The 23456-nt window shown below is 34.4% G+C and overlaps 6 protein-coding genes across 8 annotated transcripts; 3 read left to right on the plus strand and 3 right to left on the minus strand.

Annotated features, from left to right (window-relative positions):
* The first annotated feature begins 4030 nt into the window (after positions 1-4030).
* LOC118044876 (probable beta-1,4-xylosyltransferase IRX10L) lies at positions 4031-8358 on the plus strand. 3 transcript variants are annotated; one of them, XM_035053355.2, is made up of 5 exons: positions 4031-4150; positions 4298-4521; positions 6315-6703; positions 6958-7199; positions 7515-8358. In XM_035053355.2, the coding sequence occupies exons 2-5, from the start codon at positions 4413-4415 to the stop codon at positions 8026-8028; spliced, it is 1254 nt and encodes a 417-aa protein (XP_034909246.1). In that variant the 5' UTR covers positions 4031-4150; positions 4298-4412; the 3' UTR covers positions 8029-8358. The 3 variants fall into 3 exon arrangements, with proteins under 3 accessions (XP_034909246.1, XP_073259765.1, XP_034909245.1); XM_073403664.1 differs by having other exon boundaries at positions 4068-4199; XM_035053354.2 differs by having other exon boundaries at positions 4074-4521.
* Positions 8359-9293: 935 nt separating this feature from the next.
* LOC118044875 (uncharacterized) lies at positions 9294-10443 on the plus strand (the record flags this gene model as incomplete). The annotated part of the gene is made up of 4 exons (XM_035053353.2): positions 9294-9454; positions 9573-9631; positions 9999-10116; positions 10226-10443. Coding segments are annotated over 4 exons (477 nt in total), but the record flags the coding sequence as incomplete, so codon positions are not given.
* Positions 10444-10592: 149 nt separating this feature from the next.
* Positions 10593-14292, minus strand: LOC118044874 (chromophore lyase CRL, chloroplastic). Its single transcript, XM_035053352.2, has 9 exons — positions 13851-14292; positions 13715-13764; positions 13447-13507; positions 13332-13367; positions 12923-12973; positions 11910-12002; positions 11257-11361; positions 11000-11092; positions 10593-10880 (listed from the first exon to the last, which is right to left on the minus strand). The coding sequence occupies exons 1-9, from the start codon at positions 14040-14042 to the stop codon at positions 10740-10742; spliced, it is 822 nt and encodes a 273-aa protein (XP_034909243.1). The 5' UTR covers positions 14043-14292; the 3' UTR covers positions 10593-10739.
* A 1358-nt stretch (positions 14293-15650) lies between these two features.
* On the minus strand, positions 15651-17226 carry LOC118044873 (uncharacterized). The gene has a single exon (XM_035053351.2). The coding sequence runs from the start codon at positions 17036-17038 to the stop codon at positions 15824-15826; it is 1215 nt and encodes a 404-aa protein (XP_034909242.1). The 5' UTR covers positions 17039-17226; the 3' UTR covers positions 15651-15823.
* A 42-nt stretch (positions 17227-17268) lies between these two features.
* On the plus strand, positions 17269-19055 carry LOC118044872 (floral homeotic protein FBP1). The gene is made up of 2 exons (XM_035053350.1): positions 17269-17606; positions 17686-19055. Exon 2 carries the CDS (start codon positions 17833-17835, stop codon positions 18829-18831), a length of 999 nt encoding a protein of 332 aa, XP_034909241.1. The 5' UTR covers positions 17269-17606; positions 17686-17832; the 3' UTR covers positions 18832-19055.
* Positions 19056-19521: 466 nt separating this feature from the next.
* LOC118044871 (uncharacterized) lies at positions 19522-23167 on the minus strand. Its single transcript, XM_035053348.2, has 4 exons — positions 22817-23167; positions 21444-21702; positions 21118-21312; positions 19522-20474 (listed from the first exon to the last, which is right to left on the minus strand). The coding sequence occupies exons 1-4, from the start codon at positions 22906-22908 to the stop codon at positions 20079-20081; spliced, it is 942 nt and encodes a 313-aa protein (XP_034909239.1). The 5' UTR covers positions 22909-23167; the 3' UTR covers positions 19522-20078.
* Between the last annotated feature and the right edge of the window lie 289 nt (positions 23168-23456).

Here is a 23456-nt window from a genome sequence, read left to right on the forward strand (position 1 = left end):
TAAGGACAAAATACACCCAGTGTCCAGTGTTAGGCGCCACTGATGGTCACACCTTGCTATGTTGTAAAAAGTCGATGCATTTAACAAAATCAAATTATAATGTCGGGTGTGTATAGACATGCTTTGAAGAATATTTTTTAAATATAAGATTATCCTTCATCATCTAACAATTTTTTTTTACTAGGCAAAAATATATTTAAAATTTAAAAAATTATTACAATAATTAAAAAATAAAAAACTGTTGGAGAATTAAAAGGTTGTAATCATTTAAAAAACTTTTAAAATAAAAGAGTTATTAAAGATTTTATAACTTTTAGAAAATTAAATATAAGGAGAGATAATGTTTTACCATGCTTCCACTACTTTAATTTAGGAAATTACTTTAGATCTGACAATTTAAAATAACAGTTTTAACATCCATTTGATGTATAAAGAGGTTATAAATAGAAGCTAGAATAATTAAAACTTGAATTGAAGAAATTATAATTACAAGTGAAAAAATATCAAAATAATTCACATTTTATTTTTGAGTAAAACCCTTTACAACTAATCTTACTTTATATTTATTAATAGAACCAATCAAGAAAACATTTTCTTTTAAAAATCCATTTACAACCAATAGGTTTTGCACTTGGAGACAAATCAACAATCTTCCATGTTTGATTTTGTAAAAAACAAATCCAAGGTTGTCAAAAACATATTTTTGACACAACGCGAAAAATACAATATAAACTCGGATTGTAAAATCAAAAGAAATTTTTTTTCATATATAATTCAAGCACCTTAAAATACATGATTCCAATAAAAATTCATACATAGTTCAAGAACCTAAAAATGCATGGTTCAAATAAAAATAAATACATAGTTTAAATAATTTAAAAATACAATACAATTACTTATATCCATAAATTTTTATTAACTAACAATTACCAAACTTAAAATAAACAACTGTATTCATGCTAACTTATGCCCTGCCCTATGTTTCTTTTCCAGATATTCATTCAACGATCGACAAACTTATTAGTAAGGGAGATGGGCTTACAAGTCATGGTTGGAACTTGGAAGAGAGAATTTGACAAGAAATGATAAAAGCTAAAAATATTAAAATGCAATCTCCTTCCAACATCTCAAGTATCGGCTAAAAATAAAACAGAATCACCATAAAAAAGTTGGCTAAAAATCCTTTTCCGGCAAGAAAAATTCAATATAAACAATGAAGCATTACCCTCATGGAGAACATGTTTTCCAATGTATTATGCAGTATACTCCTCCAAGATGATAATTATTTCATTAATATTAAAACAGTATATATATCTTTATTATAAAATTACAAGATTTGTTCTCCATCTTCCATTTTGCCTTTAAGATATATAAGGGCGGAACTAGGGGGAGGCGGGCCGGGCTCCTGCAAAATATTTTGAAGTTTTGTATTTTTAATGTTTAAATATAGTATAATATAATATATTTTTAATTTAAATAAATAAAATTTCTAATAATAAATTATATTTTGAGTTTTGACCCTTCCTGTCATATCATTTCAGCTCCGCATACAGGGGAATATCACATTTTCAACTTGAATGTTTGATAGTTGACACTGTATATTTTAAATCATTTAATATATGATAAGCTAAGATTTTTTTTTTTTGTATATTTTTATATATTTTTATCAAAATAACTGATCAAAAAAAATTTATGATTATAATTTTTTTATATTCTCAAGCACAATAATTTGACACGATGTTCTCACTAAATACGTTTTTATAAAAATGAAGGTGGGTTTAGTGTTAGAATGACCTAGATTCTATTGGGTCTGGTCATATCCAGACCCAAATGTTGTTGGGTCTGGACTGTGTATCTAATGATTGTTGGGTTTGACCAACACAAATGACTTCAATTAATTCTTTAATTATTTGATTTTATAGGTAGAGTACTGGATTAGGAAGTTAACTTAACACTTTTTCAAATGTTTTGAATTTAAAAATATAATAAAATAATATTTTTTTATTCTAAAATTTTATTTCTAAAATCATCGAAGTCTTTCATGGCTCAAAGGACGCCAATTACCACATCTGTCACACCTTGCAATTTACAAATGGCACTGCCCATTGATTTGGAAGGAGTCTCTTTTTTACCAACATTGTACAATACTTGACTTTATTCACCCATTTTCTTCATCAGTGATTAGCAATCTTAAGCAATTCATTAATGGCAACGATGGTTGCCGTCAACAGCAAAGTTTCTGCCATAAAAACCTCAAATTTAGTAATATAACAGATGGATGGCACCGCTACCAGGCGGACTTTTTATTTTTATAAAAATTTATAATATAAAAAATAATATTTTTTAAAATATTAATAATAACTGTTTTTTTTCAAATTTATCAATTATTTTATTAATAATATTAATTATAATAAAAATAATTATATTATAACATAAATAATTATATTAAGAATTTTAAAGATGATTACAACACGTAATAATATTTTTTATATCAGTACTTTAAGTTATAGTAAAAATAATAATATTTATAACACAAATAATACTATTTTTGATCTGGACACTTTGAACTATAAGAGAAAAAATAATATTTATAACACACATTATTATATTAACATATCTAGGTGGACACGAACATATCTAGACCCAACTTGGGGATGGTTGTGGACACGTCCACGCCTTGGCGCGTCCACCCCTACCTTGGGTTTGGCGAGCACGCGTCCAGCCCATCTTGGGGTGGGCATGGATGTGTCAAGCCCAACTTGGGTTTGGCGTGGTTGAGTGTCACAAGTTGGGCGTGGATGCTTGGGGTTGCATGTGGACACGTCCAGACCCAATTTCAGGACTGGGCGTGGATGCGCTAGAATTTTAATTATAATAAAAATAAAAATTAATTTAACATAAATCATACTATTTTTAATATTAATACTTTTAATCGTAATAAAAATAAAAACAATTATAACACAAATAATTTTTTAATATTAATAATATTTTTTTTTCAAATTTATTAATTATTTTATTAATAATATCAATTATAATAAAAATAATAATATTTATAACACAAATAATAATATTTTTTTTATATCAATACTTCGAGTTATAATAAAAGTATTAATATTTATAACACAAATAATAATATTTTTGATATCAACATTTTGAATAATAATTTTAAGTACCGAATTTGGGGTTTGGCGGGACCCAATTCTATTGGATTTTGATGAAAGATTTTAAATATTTTAATTTTTATTATAATTAAAAGTATCACTATCAAAAATAGTTTTATTTGTATAATGAATAGTATTGGCGCTAAAAAATATTATTATTGTTATGAAAAATTTAAAATATTCATATAAAAAATAGTATTATTTATGCTATAAATATTAATGTTTTATTTATAATTAATAGTATAAATATACTAAAACTATTATAGTTGTGATATAAATAATATTATATATAAATAATAATATTATAATATAATAGGAAGCGCCATGTAGTACTTGGTATGCCTTTGAGCCACGTGATGGTTAGTCTGTCATAACCAATCAGGCTTTTTGTTATGACTCATGTGCCAGGTGGTGATTGGGTCTGCCTCACACAATAGAGCCGTCTAAGCATTAGCTAGCGCTCAGGTTTTATAAACTGTCACGTGGCACTGAGTCTGCCATAGCTAATCAAGTCTTCTGCCAAGATCCAAGTACCAAGTAGCCCGCTCCCAATGATTTGTAGCCGCATTAAAATTTATACTAATAATTTTTTTTAATTATTTTTTTAATACCAAATGCATTCTATGGAAAAGAGAACCTCACCTCACTTCTGCTGTTATTAGAACTCTTTGTATTAAGCACTGAGATGTTATTACACTGCTTTATGAAAATTCATAGTACTTTATTTCTACGCAAAGTAACAGGGGCACTGAGTATTACGTAATGTTATGTACGTAATACACGTTAATTTATTTTAAAAAAACTGAAATTAATTAAAAGAAAGAAAGAAAAAAAAAGGGCAGGTTGAATTATTGAACAACATGGGCTGTGGTCTGGTAATGAGATGGACTTTCCATCAAACCACACAGGCAGCACACCAAAAATAACAATAATAAAAAAACATAAAAAAACAGCCTTCAAGAATCTTCTCTGTGTGTTTCTTGTTGCAGGTTTGCTTGCCCTTCCCTATCAAGATCTCTGGCTCTTCTTCTATTTCTTGTAATTCTTTTAAAGAAAACTCTCTCTTAACTACTTCTGCGACATTTCAACTGTAATGATAATATTTTAAAGCTTAAAAATCTCTTCTTTCTTCTCAGAAACTAATAAAGCCTTCTTCTTTGTGGGTATATCCTCTCAAAAACCCACCTTTCCTTCTCTCTGATTCCTTAAACTTGGTTCTCTGTGTGATTTCATTGGATTAGAAGCAAGAAAATGGAGATTTGGAAATGGGTTTTTGTTGGGGTTCTTTGGTATGCTGGTTCTGTATTGAGTACTGGTGCTGTGGAGCTGGGCAGGAGTCAACACACTGAGAGGATTTCAGGTTGGTTTTCTTTGAATTAACCATTTTTTGAAGTTCATTAATTTTTGTTGGGTTTATCATTTTTTATTTTGTTGGGTCTAATATAGTTTTGCAGTTGATTAGTGGATAGATTTGTGGTCTTTAAACTGTAATGTAGGTTTTAATAATTTGAAGGTAGGGTTTCGGTTAAGTTAGTTTTGGGATTTGTTTTAGTTGTATGGCATATTTTGGGTCTGTGGATTTTTGGGATCTGCTTAAATCTAGGTGAAATGGATGATTTGCTAACTTTAGTTTGATTGCCGAATGTTCACCAGTGTAGTAAAAGTTAGTATGTGTAGTTGAAATTTGGGGACCTTTAGAAATGAGTTGACATCGTGTATTTTTTACCATTTTCTCTATAATATTTAGGCACTTCTCCATATGTTTTGAGCAGTTCCTGCGGGAGGAATATTGATCCTATTGTCTTAAATTGGTATAATTGTGATGGCATCTCTTTGATTTATTGAAGCATCGAGGCTTAACATTCAGTGTTGAAACTAACTGCAATGTACTGAAGTAATCTTTCTTTGTTGATTTATCAAATCATGAAAAGAGTTAAGAATGCCAGTTATCCCACCAGAGAAAAAAGCACTTTCCGCTACCATTACCATGCACCAAATAATCCCAAACCATGCTTCTTAATTTCAAAAATTTCCTCCAATTCCAGTTGGTCATGTGGGATGCTCACACTCCATATACTTCTTTCTCTTAGTAAATAGCTATGGCACCAAGCAACCCACATTGAACCAGACTTCAACAGCAAACTCCATATATTTCTGGCAATACGAGCCACATTCTGTTCCTTAGGCTTCTTTATACCCAAGCATCCCTCCTGTTTAGGCAAGGTAACAAAATCCCAGCCTACTTTTGCACCTGTGGCAGCAGAGTCATCACCTTTCCAAAGGAAAGCATTGCACTATCTTTTCATTTCTTTAATAACCTTAGCTGGCAAGATAATTATATTGCACCAATAATTTGTGATGCTATACATAACTGATGAAATGAACTGCAATCTTCCATCAAAGATAAAGTTTTAGATGCCCAGTGAAGAATTGTAGCGGTGATTTTTTCCTGAAAGTGGTTTGCAGTCAGAATAGCTTAGCTTCCCAGTAATTTTTGACTGATAGAACACCCTTCTGAAATACAGTTTTAGCTGGGGGGGTGTGCTTTGGAAGTAAATTTCTCTTTAGGTTTCTAACATCTTGAGTTTCCATGTTGGGGAAACAACTTGATGTGTAAATGGCTGCTAATGTGCCTAACACCTGGCACATTTCTATTAATGATGACATAGGTGGCCATAGTGTATGAGGAAAGAGCTATCCTAGTTCTTAGTTTCTGTTTGTGCTTTGTCCTTATATTACATGCACTATGAAAAGGAACCGCCCTAGTCTGGAAGGCTAGATCACATTGAAGGTTCATTTTGTATGCAGTTAGAGATTGAAAAGTTGAAAATAATAACGCTTTAGCCATATGTAACTGTCCAAATATTATATGTTAGACCCACATGGCATCTTGAATAGAGACTCTTGGAAAACAATGTGACAATAAAATTTTTTGGCAATACAAGACGTAATTTTGTGAATGTGGAGGTGAGGAAAGGGTAAAGTGAAGGTTTATTCTTGCTATCTAAAATGAAAGTCAAGTTTTTTCTTTTACATACAGGAGATTTATTGCATCAAGATTTGGTAATCTGTAGATTTTTGAAACTATAGAAGTTGTTTTGGAGTTCAATATATGAGAAATCTTCAAGCATGATTGATCTATACAACATGTAGGAAGTGCTGGTGATGTTTTGGAAGATGATCCTGTTGGAAGGCTGAAAGTTTTTGTCTATGAACTTCCAAGAAAATACAATAAAAAGATTCTTCAAAAGGACCCAAGATGCCTCACCCACATGTTCGCAGCTGAGATCTTTATGCATCGGTTTCTATTATCTAGCCCTGTTAGAACCCTCAATCCCGATGAAGCTGATTGGTTTTATACTCCTGTATATACAACCTGTGATTTGACAACAAATGGCCTTCCTTTGCCTTTCAAATCACCACGAATGATGAGAAGTGCAATACAGCTTATTTCTTCAAACTGGCCTTATTGGAATCGGACGGAAGGTGCTGACCACTTTTTTGTAGTGCCACACGACTTTGGAGCATGCTTCCATTATCAAGTGAGTAAACCGTTTTCTTTATTCATTACCTTCCCTTGTTTCCCTCAGATTCTTTTGACAATCTTTTTCAATGCATTTGGATTTTTGAATCAATTGACCTGAATTGTGGTTTTCTGAAGAGCTAATGGGGTTTCAATCTTTCTGTTATATCTAATTGCATATGTATATTAGTAATAAAGTGTTGTACTCTGGAAATTCTTTTTATTGCCATCAACTCTTATTTTATGTTCCCCTGTTCTTCATGATTTTTTCAGGAAGAAAAGGCTATTGAAAGAGGAATTCTTCCCTTGCTCCAACGTGCCACCTTGGTGCAAACTTTTGGACAAAGAAATCATGTTTGCTTAAAAGATGGTTCCATTACTGTTCCTCCATATGCTCCTCCACAGAAAATGCAAACCCACCTGATTCCTGAGAAAACTCCTAGGTCAATTTTTGTGTACTTCAGAGGATTGTTTTATGATGTAGGAAATGACCCAGAAGGTGGCTATTATGCAAGGTAATTCTATGTTCAATAAAGCAATTAGATGTTCGATTATTTCTACTCTTTTCCATAGAATGTGAAGGCTTACATCTATTTTTGAACAATGCCAACAGAAATGGAATCTGGTAGGGTATGAATGGGTTGTGAAACTAGAATCATGATCCTTTCATGTATTTCAATTAGACTGAAAGAAGTCATATACATGGACTTCCTCATTTCAATTCTAAGCTGAGTAGAAGAGAAAGAATACATGTCATGTTTTAGCAATGATCCTTTATGTGATAGAGGCTTAAATGGAGATCGCTGATCAATTTGTTTCTGAGTTTACAGAGGTGCTAGAGCAGCGGTCTGGGAGAACTTCAAGGACAATCCGCTTTTTGACATTTCCACAGAGCACCCAGCAACATATTACGAAGATATGCAGCGAGCTGTTTTCTGTTTGTGTCCCCTTGGCTGGGCCCCATGGAGTCCAAGATTGGTTGAAGCAGTGATATTTGGCTGTATCCCTGTTATTATAGCAGACGACATTGTTTTACCCTTTGCTGATGCAATCCCATGGGAAGAAATTGGGGTATATGTAGATGAGGAAGATGTTCCAAATTTGGACACCATACTCACTTCCATTCCACCTGAAGTAATATTGAGGAAGCAGAGACTGCTCGCTAACCCTTCAATGAAGCAGGCTATGCTATTCCCACAACCTGCTCAACCAGGAGATGCTTTCCATCAAGTATTGAATGGACTTGCACGAAAATTGCCTCATGATAAAAGTGTTTACCTGAGGCCAGGTGAGAAGATCTTAAACTGGACTGCAGGTCCAGTTGGTGACCTGAAACCTTGGTAGCAGCTATAACATGATGCTCCTTGAAGAGATTCTTAGCAGCCTGTCCGGTGTCCGGTAGTCCTTCCAACGAAGCTGGTTTAATCAAGGCGGCTGTTTACCTAAAGTGTAATTCATGGTTTTTCACTTTAATATGTAAGATTAAGCATCCATTATGTAGGGTCAAGGATGTTACTGTTAGTCGTATCCTGCCTTGGGTGAAGAAACTGTAAATGGGGTCTGCAATATGTTCTGATCCCGTTGATTGACAACCTCGTTGTAGCATATCACCCATACTCTGAAACAAAGCTTAAATGCATCGAAAGCCAGTGGATCAGAAGCATTCGTTTCTCAGTTGTGGGTTACACAAACTTGCTAGAAGGTCCTATTTTGGCATCAACTCTGAATGGGAACACCAGCCCTTTTTTCCCCTCCTTTTATTTCCTAATAACGAAACAAATTGTCATTAGGGTTTCTGATTTATGCCAACAATAAAAGCTTTAAAACTAAAGAAAGTAAGAGAAAGGAAAGAAATCAAGAAAGAAAAGTCATTATGTTAAAGAAAGAAAAAACTAAGAAAGGAAGAAATAAACAAGCATATCCCTCAAGAAATGTAGTCAAATTAATAGTGTCCATAAATAAATAAGAGATTAAAAAAGTAAAATTTTAGTTATTTCCATTGTTAATTAAAAAAAATAGTATCCATAAATAAAGAAGAGATTTTTATTATTATTTTTAATCAATTTTAATTTGTTTTGAAATTGGAATCAACACTACAAAGCCTCTCAGTGAGTTTTGTTTCTGCATTACAACTTGTTTTTTAAATGATTTTAATAAAAAAATTTCATCTAAAAAATATTAAATTGATATTTTTTAAAGTATTTTTGGATAATTTTGATATATTAATATTAAAAATAAAAAAATATTATTTTAATATATTTTCAATTAAAAATATTTTTAAAGCACAGTATCAAACATACAATTAATAGCATCAAACCTTGTAATATGTGTTGATTGGAAATTTTTAATTCATGTTTCTCGAATTAAAATAATGTTGTTAGAATGGACATTTCCCTTCGGGTTTTTTTTTTTATCATCATTCGAAGAAGAAAGAGGATGGTGAATTTGAGCAGAACTGTAATCTTCGTCTGAATTCAAAACTTGAAAAGAAAATAGAAAGCTTAAAGGCATCAGACTGTCCCACAACATTGTGTTACAACAAGGATGAGGAAAAGCCCAAAAGAAGCAGGTAGAAGGAGCTTGCTTGCGTGGGGAGCATGAAAGCTTAAAGGCATAAAAAGCGTTTTGCTCTAAAATCATCTTTCTTTTCTCCTTCACTTCACCTCTTGATTACTTCTTATAAGCATCAGCAGCAGCCCCTTGCACCTGCTGCTCCAAGATTCTCCATGCGTGCTGCAGCCAAGCAAGCCTGCATTTGTAGAGATTGCGGGTATCACCCCCCCCCTCCCTCCTTTTCTTTTATTTCTTGATTGTTTCTTGCTCTGGTTTTAGCATTTTAAAGTTGAATGACTGGAATTTGATATAATTAATTAATCATGGTGGTGCAGGTATATTTACAATGACAGAAAACCATTTGAAAAGCTACCTGATAATTACTTCTGCCCTGGTCAGTAACTTCCATCTCTGGAAATTGAATCTTCATTCTCCACTGTTAAGAAACAAGTTGTGGCCATCCCTCAAGAAGTCAATTGATCATGTCTAGTTTCTGCTATTAGTGGTTATGTTTTGCATTTACAATTGCCTCACTTCAAGTGCAAACTGGTCCTGGATGCCCTGGATTCTAGATAGCCTTGTCCACAGAGCGCTGATTTCATTGGTTTATTAAATCATAAAGGAAATGCTGGAAAAGCAGTCGACATTAAAATAATAATAATAAAAAATGATGGTGACAAATTTCAAACCTTTAAAGGCCTTTTTAGATGACAATTACAAAGAGGGTTATGGTAAATACCTAGTTAAACTATGCTTTGCAGTTTGTGGTGCTCCTAAAAGGAGATTTAGGGAATACATGCCTGCTGTGGCAAAAAATGATAATGACACAGATGTTCGAAAAGCACGTAAAACACAGATTCAGAGAGATGAAGCAATTGGGTACGCATGATTCCTTGCAACTGGTGAAATAATGCAATCTTCCTTTAGTACTTTGTTTATAGCTTATTTGCTGTAGTTCGTCCTAATGATTTGTATTTGAACTTGTCAGGCGAGCATTGCCAATCGCAGTTGTGGTTGGAGTTGTAGCTTGTTTAAAGATCCTCAAGGTGGTAATTTTGCGACAAGACAAAAGCTTGATGGGCTTGCAGCATCAACAAAGTCGGAAATTTGTGCACCATCTCCGTTGACAAATAGCATCGCCTAATAATAAAAGGGAAGAGACAAACATTCCATTTCCTGAAGATGATTATATTGAACTAAATTAGATTAGATTCCTTGGAGCTACAACTTGTGCACTCCCACCATATGCCCAATCCTCTGAGCTGTTTCGCCACCATCTATATGCCCTCTCAAAACCTAACATGATGTTAGTAATCATGGTTTAATCCCTCATCCATCATATCCAGGTACGTTCATTGATTGTAAATTGTAATAGCAATATAACAGGATAACTATACAACCAGACAAAATTGCTGAAAGGTCTCACAGATGGCGGGGCAAGATAAACTAGTGAAATAATTTGTAAATTACATGCCGTGGTTGATTATACATGTAGCAAGTGATCACACTTGCAAAACAAATGAACCTTCTATTCTTTTCTCCATCGACTGGAGAGGGGGGAGGTTTAAAGGAGAAAATAATTCACTGACACTAGAAGCTGGTGCAGGCTTGAACTCGTAAGGTCCTTCTTTCACTCCCCAAACCTGTAACCAAAAATAATGTTAACATAAAATGAAGGGAATAAGAAAATAACAAAGATAAGATCCAACTCCACTACCAAATTAAATTATGCTCAAATCAAATGCGTAACCATAAGAACAACCTGATTTCCACCATCATCGTATCCCCTATCCCAGGTATGTATTTCATTATTCTTCAAGATTGCAAGTTCCGAAGTGCAGTAGGTTGCTCCATTCTGTCAAAGGAAAGAGGACCATATTAATACTACGTAACTTGTTTCTTCTTCTAGAAAAACAAGTGGCATTAATCTAAAGCTATCAGGTGTGTCAGAAAATATGCCTGCAAGGACTGAGAAAATAGAGAACTTAATAAATGACAATGTGGGTGAAAAACAAGTACCCAGGAATTTGGGAATCCACCGGGTGGAGTAGAGCCTTCATATAAGCAGCGTTTTCCACGGTCACAGCGTTTGAGATGTATTGTTGTCAGATGTTCTGCAATGTCCTGCACCATGCATAACAATGCAAAAACATTAAGAAGTCTCAGAGGTAATATTTATTCACAAAATTAAAGTTCATCATTTCTCATAAGATCAGAACAAAACATAAGTCACTATTAAACATTCCTAGGCTTTGCCCTACTTATTCTAAAGCAAATGTAGCATTTTATAGAAATCAACAGTTTTCCAAATGATGTAGATATGTTACAAGGATGGAGAAGAAAGGGAGAAAAGATGCAGCATGGGACAGGGGAACAGTTGCACTGTCTAGCCATCTGGTTTACATTAGTAAAACAAAGAAATGTGGTCTTTACTTTTAGTATTTTGAGTATTCTGAACAAATTTGTCAAGGAGACTTCAAGGTTATTAGGTTGCAGGTCTTGGGCCATTCTTTACTGACTCAACTATGATCACACCTAGATTCAAAACCCACCTAATCAGAGACGCAGAGAGATTCATAGTTGAAGTTTTCCTCAAAGTCCAATCCAAAAACCAATAAAATCAATATCTCATGGAATCAGAATCAGAATCTGAATGTGTCTCGAAATCTTACACCAATTACTTCTTCTGGCAGTGGGCGCTGGTCCTTTGATCGATCGCAAAAATTCTTGTACTCCTCTGCATCTCTAATGGCATACGAACCTACCTGTCAATTGAATAGAAGATATAAAAAAAGTTTTGCATACCATTTAAGGTGTTCTAAAATTATCTCAGAAAGCAAAGGGAGAGGCAATAATTTAATCACAGGATAAGGGATAGAAGGAGTAAATCATTCATAAGAATTTTACAATTGAGAATCCACAAAGAAGTATTATAGTTGCACTAATAAAAGCGCTTAAGGAAAATTGTTTCATGCTATATCCGCAGATTATGCATAGTTTCGTGGTTTTATTACTGTAAGAAAACTATGACAGCATCAACAAGAAGCCAATGCAATGTTTGATGGCAAGAATGAAATTCATGTTTCCATATAAACAATAATTGAATCACAACACCGATTAAACTTAATGAGAGGGAAAATAGAAGGTTTGATCGTAAGTCTGAGAATATGTTTCCAAATAAATAACCATTCAATCACAACACTAGTGGTAAGCCAAAAGGGAAATGGTTTTGCACCATAACCATGGATGATACATAGTTTCATGGTTTCATGACAGTAAGAAATCATATGACAGCATCTATGAGAAGAGGTCCATGCAAGTTTTGATGGTAAGTCTGAACATGTTTCCGAGTAAATAATAATTGAATCACAACACTGATGAAATTAAAGAGACTGATAAAATTTCAGAAACCATTATTGTAAAAGATCAAAAGGTAATAAAAATAGTTATGGAGAAGATAATATAATCAGTAAAAAAAAAAGGCACTTCTTTTGACACAAACACTAAATATGTATAGCAGTATTATACTAATAGTATAAACAATATTGATGCTGGAGATTTTCTAAGTACGCCCTAAAAAGTTACAGAGACATATATTCACATATTTAAACATGAGTTCACATTAAAAGGAAGCACAGTTAGATATTATGCACTGATAGAACAGTGAATCAAAGAAGAAATTCACCTCAACATCGCATTTCAACTCCTTTGGACAAGGCTTAACCATATAAAACCTCTGCAAAAATAAACTTGTCAGTTATCTCCAACATAAGCATTGTTAAAATTGAACAGAGAATTAAAGCGGATAACGTGACAGCTAAATTTTAAATCATTTTCGCAACAATATCTTCTTTTTGGACAAGTCAACCACTTAACCTTTTAAATTTCAAATACAGATAGCAAAAGCCTTTCATGGGAAATCATTTTCAAGGAACAATAATCTAATAAAAAAAACCCTCAAGTTATATTGATGCAAATATCAAACTTAAGCAAAAAAACAAGTTGAATGGGGACACAATTGCCACAAATACCATTGTTTAGACCTTAACACTAACGTATTGATAATGATACAGATTGCAGCAAAAACAGCATACCTGCCGAAAGGGCTTTTGAGGAGTTCTCCAGAATGCCTAAAAAAAATTTAATAATTTTCACTAAATCGGAAATCAGTCACCTGAACATAAAAGCAGTGCAGTAAACAAAACTAACCTGTTCAAAATATAAAACCTTTGAACCATCCACCATCTCTGCTGCCGGGCAAGTAAGCATTCTGCACCAAATACAAAAACCTCAACTAAAGTTGCCGAAAGCAATTCATTCACTTCACAAAAATCAAAACTTTAATTAAAACTTCCAATCCAATCCACAACTTACACCACTTCCCTTCATTTCACCAAAACAATTAAAACACCAATTCATCATTAACACAACATTCACTAAATGATTAAAAAAATAAACAAAACAACAAAAAAAGTACCTGATATTGAAGTAATTATCAGGGTCTCTAGATGCTTGCTCCTTCGAAAACTACCAGAAAAGATCAAAATCAATATTCAACTAGAACCCAGAATTCCAAATCACTAAAAAACAAAGAAGAAGCATAAAAATGTTACCTTTTCACCAGTAAGTGATTGAGTTACAATTTTCGCATGGTCCCAACGAGTAGTAGACTTCGTCAGTCTCTTCACTAGTAACACCCCACCAATCAAAACCAGAGACTTCAGCGCTAACCCTCGAGCTCGTCCCCACCCGTTTGAGTCTGAATTTGGATCGGACCCTGAGCCCGAACCCAAACCCGTTACCATTTAAGAAAACAAAAAGAACACACACAACGCAATTTCACTGTTTTTCCACTGTAAACAAAAACCAAACAGCCACCACCAATACCATCTTGGGACTCAGTGAGTTAAAGATAAGGAAGAAGGGAATCGAATGTCTGAATTACAGAGCTAGATAGTTAGCAAGCACCAAGTTGTTGATTGAAGTCCCTGTCGTCGCGAAGCCAAAAAGGAAGCTGGCTTTTAAGTGTCAGTTCAAAGGTTCTGGTTCTGTGTTGTGGGCTAAATAATTTTATTTTGCAGTGTTATTAGCTGGGCCGTTCTCAGCCTTTCGTTTCATGTCAGGCAATTGCTTTAACAGTAATACATGTTAATAGATTGTTTTTATATTTTATTTACTGTAAATTAAATAAGATATAGCTTGAAAGTTTGGTTTGGAATACAAAAAAAATCAATAAAACTAAATTTTAAGTTTTAAAGAATTTGAATCTAATCAAATTACTTGGTTTTATTTCTTTATTTTTTAAAAATATTAATTTTATTTTCTTCAAATTAGAAATTATCATAAAAAGGTTATATTGTTAGCTAAAACAAATACTCATGTTAAATTTATAATAAAAAAATAATTTTTATAACACTAATTAAAAATTCTTGTATATAAAAAATTTTATTATTCATGTCTTTTTTATATAAAATTTATAGAAAAAAAATTATAGAAAACATCTAAAATATGTTTCTTAAACCAGTATAAATTTTTAAAACTAAAAATATTATATTTAAATAGAAAAATTTCAATTATCCTCTCTTATAATTCCAGTTTTAAAAATAATTATTAGTAATCCCTGAAATATATTTCATTATATTATCATTATTATTATTATTAATATTAATAACAAAAACTCTAAATTATTATTAACATTATTATTATTATTATTATTATTATTATTATTATTATTATTATTATTAATTATTAACAGAATTCTAAAACACTTTGTACATGCATGCATTGTGAACCAAGAGATAATAACATTATTATTATTATTATTATTATTATTATTATTATTAATTCAATTAATTATTCTAAAACGCATTGTACATGAATGTTAATATTAATTATTAACATTATTACTAATTATTAATTATGTGGCCTTATATAGTTGCTTTCCACGACTTTTACTCTGCTTTTTTTGTTAAGATATTTATTATTATTATTATTATTATTATTATTATTATTATTATTGCATTTATTGTGGATATAGACCTTATAAAAAAAACATTGTCTTTTTTTATTTATAAGTCAGAAAGAATTGTTAGGGTTGTTGTAGCAGCACCCAATAGTGTTGGACACTGCTACATCCAGGAAAAAAAAAAAAGAAAGATAAGAATGATTGGATGCACAGAGTTATATTAAAAAGGTGACCCAGGAAACGCAAATAACATATACCAGCAATGATGAAAATAAGGAAAATAGAAAACGAAAACAAGAACAAAAACCTGACTGATAATAGACAGCTACTGGTGGGTTTCAAAGGAGAAAGCTACGTTTTTGCAAGGGACGTGGGAGAGAGCTTCGATGGTCTCTCTCTCTCTCTCTCTATATATATATATATATATATATTTTTTTTTTTTTTTGGTTTTTGAACTTCTTTAAACGTCTTGGTCTTCACAAATATACATCAAAATGTAGAGCTAAAAATCACTGTAATTAGATCTGGGCTGTTGTTCAAAGCTGTTCAAGAAACCTAAAGTGGTAGCTTACAGTTATTAAAGCATAATTTGTAAGAAAAAATTTAAAATCCTGCATGCATCTAGTTGTAGCCTTGACCGGCCTTCCCTCTAAACTCAATTAGGTTACCAGTGAAATCACTTGCTTCAGAAGACTGCATCTGATGAGGAAAGCTAGACATGGGAAATTGTATAGATGGCATAATTGGCTGCTTGGTTGGAGCAACATAGCTCACTGAGGAATCAGCATTGTTGAACCATACATTATCCCACATCCATGGTGTGCGGTTAACACAAGGCAGATTACTACTACTAGACAGCTTCCAACCAAATTGATCGCTGGTATTCTGATCGCAAGCCATCTTCATAATCGCATCTTCCATTGCATGTAGATATGACGAAGTCCTATGAGCATTCTGCTTAGGTTGGAAATGCATTGGTGGCTGAACATTCAATGGATTTGGTTCTAAGTAATGTTGCAGGTCTGTTGAATAGCAGTTGCCATTGTTGCTCTCCCAAGAGCTTGCATTCCCATGAGAAGTCTGTATAGATTGGAAACCGACTGGTAACTCATCATCTAAAGGCCTTGGTTCATAGTAAACCTGCAAGTCTGTTGAGTAGCCATTGCTATACTTCCTCTCCAGTAAGTTGGTCACCTGAGAACTCTGCTCAGGGTAGAATACCATAGGTGGTTGAGCATCAAAGGGATTCGAATTGTGAATAAGCTGCAGGAAAGGGTCATCTCTACTCTTCATGTAGCTTTCCATGTCGTGAGAAACGCTTGGACTAAGCGAGGCAGCTTGCACCCCTGGTGCACCCATGACATACTGATTTGAGTTGAAACTTCCAAGTTTCTTGTCAGCAAGATCGATTTTAGCATCCAAATGACCAACAAGAACCCGTAATTGATCTGCATAAAGGCTGTTGAGACGATCATCCCATGCAGGGTACTTAGCTTTGACAATTTGCTTGTGCAATCTTGCAAGCTCAGAATCAATCTGTTTCTTTTTATCAGCAAAGTAGTCAGAGACCTGATAACATCTTCTTGGTTGATCACTGCCCTTGTACCTATTGATAATACACCTAACCTCTTCAGACTTTGGAGGCCAAGTCTTAGGTGCTACAGGCTGATGAGCATCCTTCTGCCTTGGTCCAAAGATTATTACGCATGCATCAACACCGCAAAGAATAGAGAACTCAGAAGCCTTTTTAAGCAAACCTGCCTTCCTCTTCCTGAATGTAAGCATACGAGATTTCTCCTTCCTTATCAATTCCATTTTGATTCTTTTTTGACCCATTGTTTGATCTAGCACACTGGCAACAATTATCAGAAACACAAAGAATCTAGATTTAAGCTTAAAGGGTAAAAAGCTTTAAGCTCTCATGCAACCCTGAAATAGAAGCTAGATTTTATCCTTCCAAACAAAAAAAAGAAGCTAATTTTCTCATGAAATATAACAGTTATTATTACTATAAAAGATACAAAGACAAGGAAAGAAAGAAAAAATCAAAAAAATAGAAAGCAGAAGAAAGTACCTTTAATGGCAGGCTGCTAAGAACTCCAAACACCTAAACAGCACTCAATGTAACAATAATATTTCTACAACCTTATGGTCCTTTATTATATAGGAAATATAAAAGATTTCCGTGACCACCAACACTGATTTTCTTTCCGAATCAAGGCAAAAATTAGTTGCTGCAATAATTTTTCCTGTTTCTTATTTAGGAAACAAAGCTATAGCCATAATGGGTTTGAGAAATATTTCCTAGTATCTGGTGGATAGATTGATTGCTTTTGCTTGCATGGCTCATGGAAGGGATTTTACTCTGGCCGACAAAGCACAGCTTAATGGATAGCCACAATAGGTAAATTCTATAATATATTATTATTTTGGGCCAACGCTGTCAACGCTGCTGGGTTGTTATTTTGTCCCCTTTTTTCAAGGAAGGAAGAAGTCCTGTACTCGCAAGGATAGGGGCTCCAGTCCGCATAGTTTCCAGTTACCTACTATATGTAGGTAGACACGTTCTTACAAGATAAGAACTCTGCTGCAAGAGAAGAACCCATCAAGGCCATCAGCAGTAGTTTACCATGGGGAGAACAAGAAAAATTCCAATGGTGAAGCGAGAAACAGCAGAGCAAAGGTCTGTTACTTTTACTAAAAGACGTCAAGGTCTTTTCAGCAAAGCAGCAGATTTGTGCAGGATTTGTGATGCTCAAATTGCCATTATGGTCTCCTCAACCGGGTCCAAAGAAAAAGTTCATACCTTTGGCCACTCTTCCGTTGATGCTGTCTTCGACAGGTTCCTCTACAATTTTACTGCAGCACCGGAAGCGGTAGCAAACGAAGCAGGAATCAAGTCAACCAGTAATTCCCTCTATGAAGAAATCAAGGCATTGGAGGGTGATGTTAATACTCTAATGCAAAACAAGAAGAGAAACGTTGGAGGGGTTTTATGGGATTCTTTAGAGGAGATTGAGCGGTCTCGTACTTCAGTTGAGGAGTTACAGGATGTTGTAGATATTCTGGAAAGTTTGTTGGGTCAAGCCAAGAACAAGCTGATGAACAACGCAACTGGAAATCTTGGTATAAGCATTGCTGTTGAGCCAAGATCTGATTATTTTTTGGCTTTAGAGGCTAAACCCCGACATGATTCTTCATCTAGCTTGGGTGGTGATCAAATCGGTCAGAATTCTGCCATTGTAGGAGATAATGGTGTTCATTATTCCGATTCATATTGGGATGCTGATGGTTCAACTACTGATAGTGGAATTGATTTTCCAGTCGAAGTCGATGTGGATCTTATATGGAATCTCCTTGAGCTTTCTGTTTTCAGTTTGGGCTCTGACGAAGTTATCTCCATTAACAACAGTAGTGACTGCACTACTTCAGGGACTGCCTCTGAATCAGCTTCAGGCTCACAAGAGAAAGAGGATAGTGTATTTACCACTATCAATTTGGATTCAGAATTGTTCAAGGACATGGAGCTCGTTGACTGTGGAACTTGCAATACTACACCAGATCCTGTCTCTGGAGATATTGACCAACATTATGCCATCGATGGGGGACTGCAACGCCAAGCAACATGATTCAGCTACTGATAACTATTAATAAAAGTTTTGAAGGCCCATATTAATGTCGAATGAGAAGGGAAATTGATTTCTTGGATTCTCCACGTTGCTCCACTAAATTCAATTATTTGATTTGACCATTAGCAAATTGAGAACGGATACTGTCCAGCTGAATGAGATATTCTCTTAGCACAGTCAATATCATTTTAATTTGTTGAATAATTTCGGTTAGATTTTTTTTTATGTTTGATTTTGATTTATAATTTTAGAAATAAAAATATTCATTATAAACTAAAAATATATTAAATCAAAAACAGTTAAAAATAACCCAGCTATAACCAACCTTGTTCGATGGAGTCGGATCGATTCGATTGAATTTTTTTATGCAAACAGAACCGTTTGAACTAATGCTCACCCTTAGACAAAAGATTGAAAAGAAAAAAAATTATGCAATTGCAATATTTTTTCTTAGTTGCAGATATAGAAATTATTAATTTAAAGATGTAAAAAAGAGAAGGGGAGGATAGTGAGAAAAATAGTTATTTGAATATATGGTTAGTATTGTCAATATTAGTAACTGATTGAATTTGAGCGTGTTCATGAAAAGATTTGTTCTGTTATGACATCAGTTCTAGTAGTTTTCTGAAATTATATTCTGATATAATCTTAGAATGGCCTCTTCAGTGCAGTCTGTGTCTCTGGAAACCCTTCTGTTGAGCAGACAAGGCCAAAAAATTGCAGATATCAAACACCACAACGCAAACCTTGGATTGTTATCAACTGGAAAGTATTTAGTTAATAAATACCAGAACAATTCAAGATTTTCCAGGCACATTCAACACAAAGCTTGAACTAAATCAGTCGAGGTAATAGCAGAATGAGAAGGCTCAAGTTTTAACCAGCTGAAAATCACAGTAACCTTGGTTATCTCTTGGGACCAATCACTTGCCTGGATGATGTCATCAAACATATGAATGTCTTTCAAGGGAAATTGGATATTTGATGTGCTTCAAATGCTCTTTCAAGAGATTAAGCACGTTGGCAATCCAAGTACATGTATATCTCCATGCCATTGGCACAGAAGCTTGCTTTCATTCTCAAGTAGAATCGACGAGGCAACCCCTCTGTTGGAAAATGCAGGCTGATGACACCCTCTCTAGTCTATGCTGGATTTAACCTCTAACCTTCAGATGTAATGCATGAGCAGTAGATCAAAAGAGCGTAAGCAGTCATCAAACCTGAGAGCATCTTTCACGCAAATTGCCTTAGAAGTTTACCTCGCGTCTCTCGGCAAAAAATTTTCCTGTTATTGCTTGGTCTGGAAGTAGGGCAAGCCATACTCCAGTGTCAGCCCCATCCTCGGCAGATACATTACCAGCCCAACCTGTCATGGCTGTCTTCACCCACCCTGGGCAGTAGCAGTTTATATATATCTTCTGACCATCAGGCCGATCAGACAGCATCTTCGCCATTAGCCTAGTAAAAGCATTAACTGCAAGTTTTGACACCGAATAATCAGTGAACATCTGAGGCCACCCACCTGAAGTATAAGTGCCCTCTTCTACTTGTTGAAGGAAAGTAGATACCGTCCTATCAATGAGTTCCTCTGAAAGCGTTTCCAGGTTAGCCAGTTTTTCTCTCAAATCTTTGTCTTCAAGTCTCTGTTAAGGTCACCCAAACTATGATTAGCTCAATAACGTTAAAAGAACCATGCACCGCAACATTAAAAGGAATTAACTTCTTGCATCACTCTCAACCCTCTTTATGAAATAGCTGAATCTCAGGCACAGACACAATGAACAAGCTATAGATACAATGCAATGACAATGGAGTATCTTATTTTCCTTTCTTCTTTATTTCTTTCTCCTTTTCTATGCCTGTGGTTCTTGGTGGGGATTGAATATGTGCTTCAGGGTGTAGTGCATGACCTTCCTTTTTCTGTTTACATTCTGATCCTATTCTATGAAAATAAGAAATGCAGCACAATAACTCTCTGTGCTCAAGTTGCAGCAAAAGAAGGACCATTCATTTAGTAAAAATGCAGCTGGCAGATAAAAGCCAGAGCCAGTCCAAGGATTCAATAGCATCACCCATTCCAAGGTGACAGGTCAACAGTAAGACTGGTATGAATTGTGTTTTAAATATGCTCCAGACTTCTCCCAATTAAAAGAATACATTTACTTGCACATGCATAGCATTGGTCTAACATGTATTGAAAAAAAAAATCCAACCCTAAATAGCTCAAGCAGAATCACATCATATGTCTTAGAAAGAGGGCTAAGGGAGATGGAAAGTATTTCTTACATTTCGTCTGCCATTTAGTCTTCCAAGCCGTGAACTTACATTAACAATACGAGCACCTACAGCAGAAGGTCTCATCAAAGGAATCAGAGATTGAGTGACATTTTTGGTACCATAATAGTTTGTAGCAACAACATTCTGGGCATGTTCAACTGAATTGTCGGCCCCAAGATTGTAATTAACACCAGCATTATTCACCTGCAAAAGGAATAATATGCATAAGACATGTCAAAGAAATTCAGGACAATATGTAGGTAAAAACATACATAAAACATGGAATTATGGTATAACTATTGCTAGAACTGAACAGTAAAGTACAGTCAACTTACCAGAACATCTATTCCACCATAAGTTTGTTCTATCCACTCCGCAAATTTCTTGATGGATAAAGAATCTAGGACATCAAGTTGATGGAAATCCACACTCAAACCCAACTCTTTCAGGACATTGGCAGCTTCAAGACCAGTGCTACTTTCTCGTGATGTCAGGATAACTGTTAATCCATGGTCTGCAAGTTGTCTCACTGTCTCAAATCCTATTCCTCTGTTCCCACCAGTCACCACAGCGACAGTTTCTGATGACCACCACCTGCAAACATTCCACCAAATTTATTACTCTATAGTTGACTTGGATCAGCATGAAGCATCCCACATCCTAAAGTTGAATACCTTAAGTCCCTAACAAACCATATCCCCCAAAACTCTAGTTTGCAGCTCACAATCCACATGTACAGCAGAGAACTTTGATCATGAACAACACAACACCACCTAACCAATGAAATCAGAGGTGCAGGCATTTGACCGTTGAATTAAACCAAACCGAATTGTTTTGCAACAAAACAAATAGACAAAAAAAATGCACTAGCATTTTCAAACCATTTCTAAAGCAAGTTCATATAATACTAAAGTGAACCACATTTCTGAAACACATATACTTATCTTGCATATTTGACTACACTTTTAAAATAGCAGTGCAAACATGTTTAACGAAGGTCAGTTATCAACATCTTTAAGCTAATACACGCACTGCTTTATGTTAACGCAGATAAAAGAAACAGCAAACATTTAATGTAAGGCAACCGCATCTTTCGTTTAGTTTGAATTTCATTCTTGAAACAGCAGTATTTTTTCTACAAAACATACATATACATACAAAAACAAATATACAATCTTTCGCTAAAAATAAAGGCGGGTTTTCATTGCCCAGTGCTGGTGTAACCTAACGCAATTCAACGCAGCAGCCCACTTCGAATTTCCAAGCAAGCAGATATCCAAAATCAACTATCATCCAAGACTCGGAATCCAATTGATCACAGCAGCTAGTTAGATTAATACAGTAACCTCTAGCTAATCAATGCAAGCAGATATCCAAAATCAACTATCATCCAGGACCCGGAATTCAATTTATCACAGCAGCTAGTTAGATTAATACAGTAACCTCTAGCTCTTCGAATCAATGACGAAAAACGGCTGCCATGACCACCTAATCTATATATTATCATTCATCGATCACGGACAAACAACAGCAGAAGACCAGAAAATGAATCCCAATGCGGTTTTTCTAAAAACAAATTGATAAAAATCAATATCAGCATCACCTCCTAAACATTAATTTCTTGACTTATAACAAAATTTACCAGAAAAATCGGACGTAAATTGTGATTTTCAGAAAATGAATTAAAAGAATAATAAAAAATATATACCTTTGATGATTAGAGTAAGGAATGGTACGGAGAAGAGATATTTCTTGGAGTCTTTTTTCTCTTCTTTCCTTTGCTCGCTCTTTTCTTCCCATTTCTTCTTCTTCTTCTTCTTCTTCTTCTTCTTTCAGTTAAGAGCACATAGAGAAAATAGAGAGACCTTTTGATGCAAAGTTTGATTAAAAAACAAATCGCAAGCAGCGAATTCGGTGGCGGGTTCCCGCTTTGCTAATTTGTTGGGTCAAGTCTTCGGGTTTTTTGGGTTCCAATTCCTTACCTTGGCAATGAATAAAAATGGAGATTATTGCTGCCTGATTGCCCAAAAGAGAGAAGCCCTTCTTCACTAGAGAAGCCTCCTGCTGAGGGTTTAGAGACTTTCTTCTTAGTCCTTTAACTTGTTATGGTCCATCGATTACGTCCTCCCGTCCTCGAGTTTTCAATTCAGTTCTTGAACTCAATAGACGTTAGAATGTTGTCCCCGAAATCAAATTATTTATTAAAAAACCTAAGTTGGGTGGTGATTTCTCTGATGAAGCTGTTCATTCTTTTACATATCGCTGTTAACTAGAATAGCTAATTTTTTCTAAACTTTTAATTTGATTCTTGATTATTATTATTTTGGCACAATTAAGCCTGAGCTCAA

The sequence above is a fragment of the Populus alba genome, chromosome 12 (assembly GCF_005239225.2).
Source record: "Populus alba chromosome 12, ASM523922v2, whole genome shotgun sequence".
Classification (NCBI taxonomy): Eukaryota; Viridiplantae; Streptophyta; class Magnoliopsida; order Malpighiales; family Salicaceae; genus Populus; species Populus alba.

Bases quoted from the DNA above. Each gene is read 5' to 3' on its own strand.
- LOC118044876 (XM_035053355.2), top strand. From the start codon at position 4,413: ATGGAGATTTGGAAATGGGTTTTTGTTGGGGTTCTTTGGTATGCTGGT. The intron at 4,522-6,314 runs GTTGGTTTTCTT...TACAACATGTAG, and splicing joins ACACACTGAGAGGATTTCAG to GAAGTGCTGGTGATGTTTTG. The intron at 6,704-6,957 runs GTGAGTAAACCG...TGATTTTTTCAG, and splicing joins GAGCATGCTTCCATTATCAA to GAAGAAAAGGCTATTGAAAG.
- LOC118044871 (XM_035053348.2), bottom strand. From the start codon at position 22,908: ATGGGAAGAAAAGAGCGAGCAAAGGAAAGAAGAGAAAAAAGACTCCAA. The intron at 21,703-22,816 runs GTATATATTTTT...GAATGTTTGCAG, and splicing joins CCTTACTCTAATCATCAAAG to GTGGTGGTCATCAGAAACTG. The intron at 21,313-21,443 runs GTAAGTTGACTG...TTCCTTTTGCAG, and splicing joins ATGGTGGAATAGATGTTCTG to GTGAATAATGCTGGTGTTAA.
- LOC118044872 (XM_035053350.1), top strand. From the start codon at position 17,833: ATGGGGAGAACAAGAAAAATTCCAATGGTGAAGCGAGAAACAGCAGAG.
- LOC118044874 (XM_035053352.2), bottom strand. From the start codon at position 14,042: ATGGTAACGGGTTTGGGTTCGGGCTCAGGGTCCGATCCAAATTCAGAC. The intron at 11,362-11,909 runs GTAAGATTTCGA...TGCATGGTGCAG, and splicing joins TGCCAGAAGAAGTAATTGGT to GACATTGCAGAACATCTGAC. The intron at 11,093-11,256 runs GTACTTGTTTTT...TTCCTTTGACAG, and splicing joins GTGGATTCCCAAATTCCTGG to AATGGAGCAACCTACTGCAC.
- LOC118044873 (XM_035053351.2), bottom strand. From the start codon at position 17,038: ATGGGTCAAAAAAGAATCAAAATGGAATTGATAAGGAAGGAGAAATCT.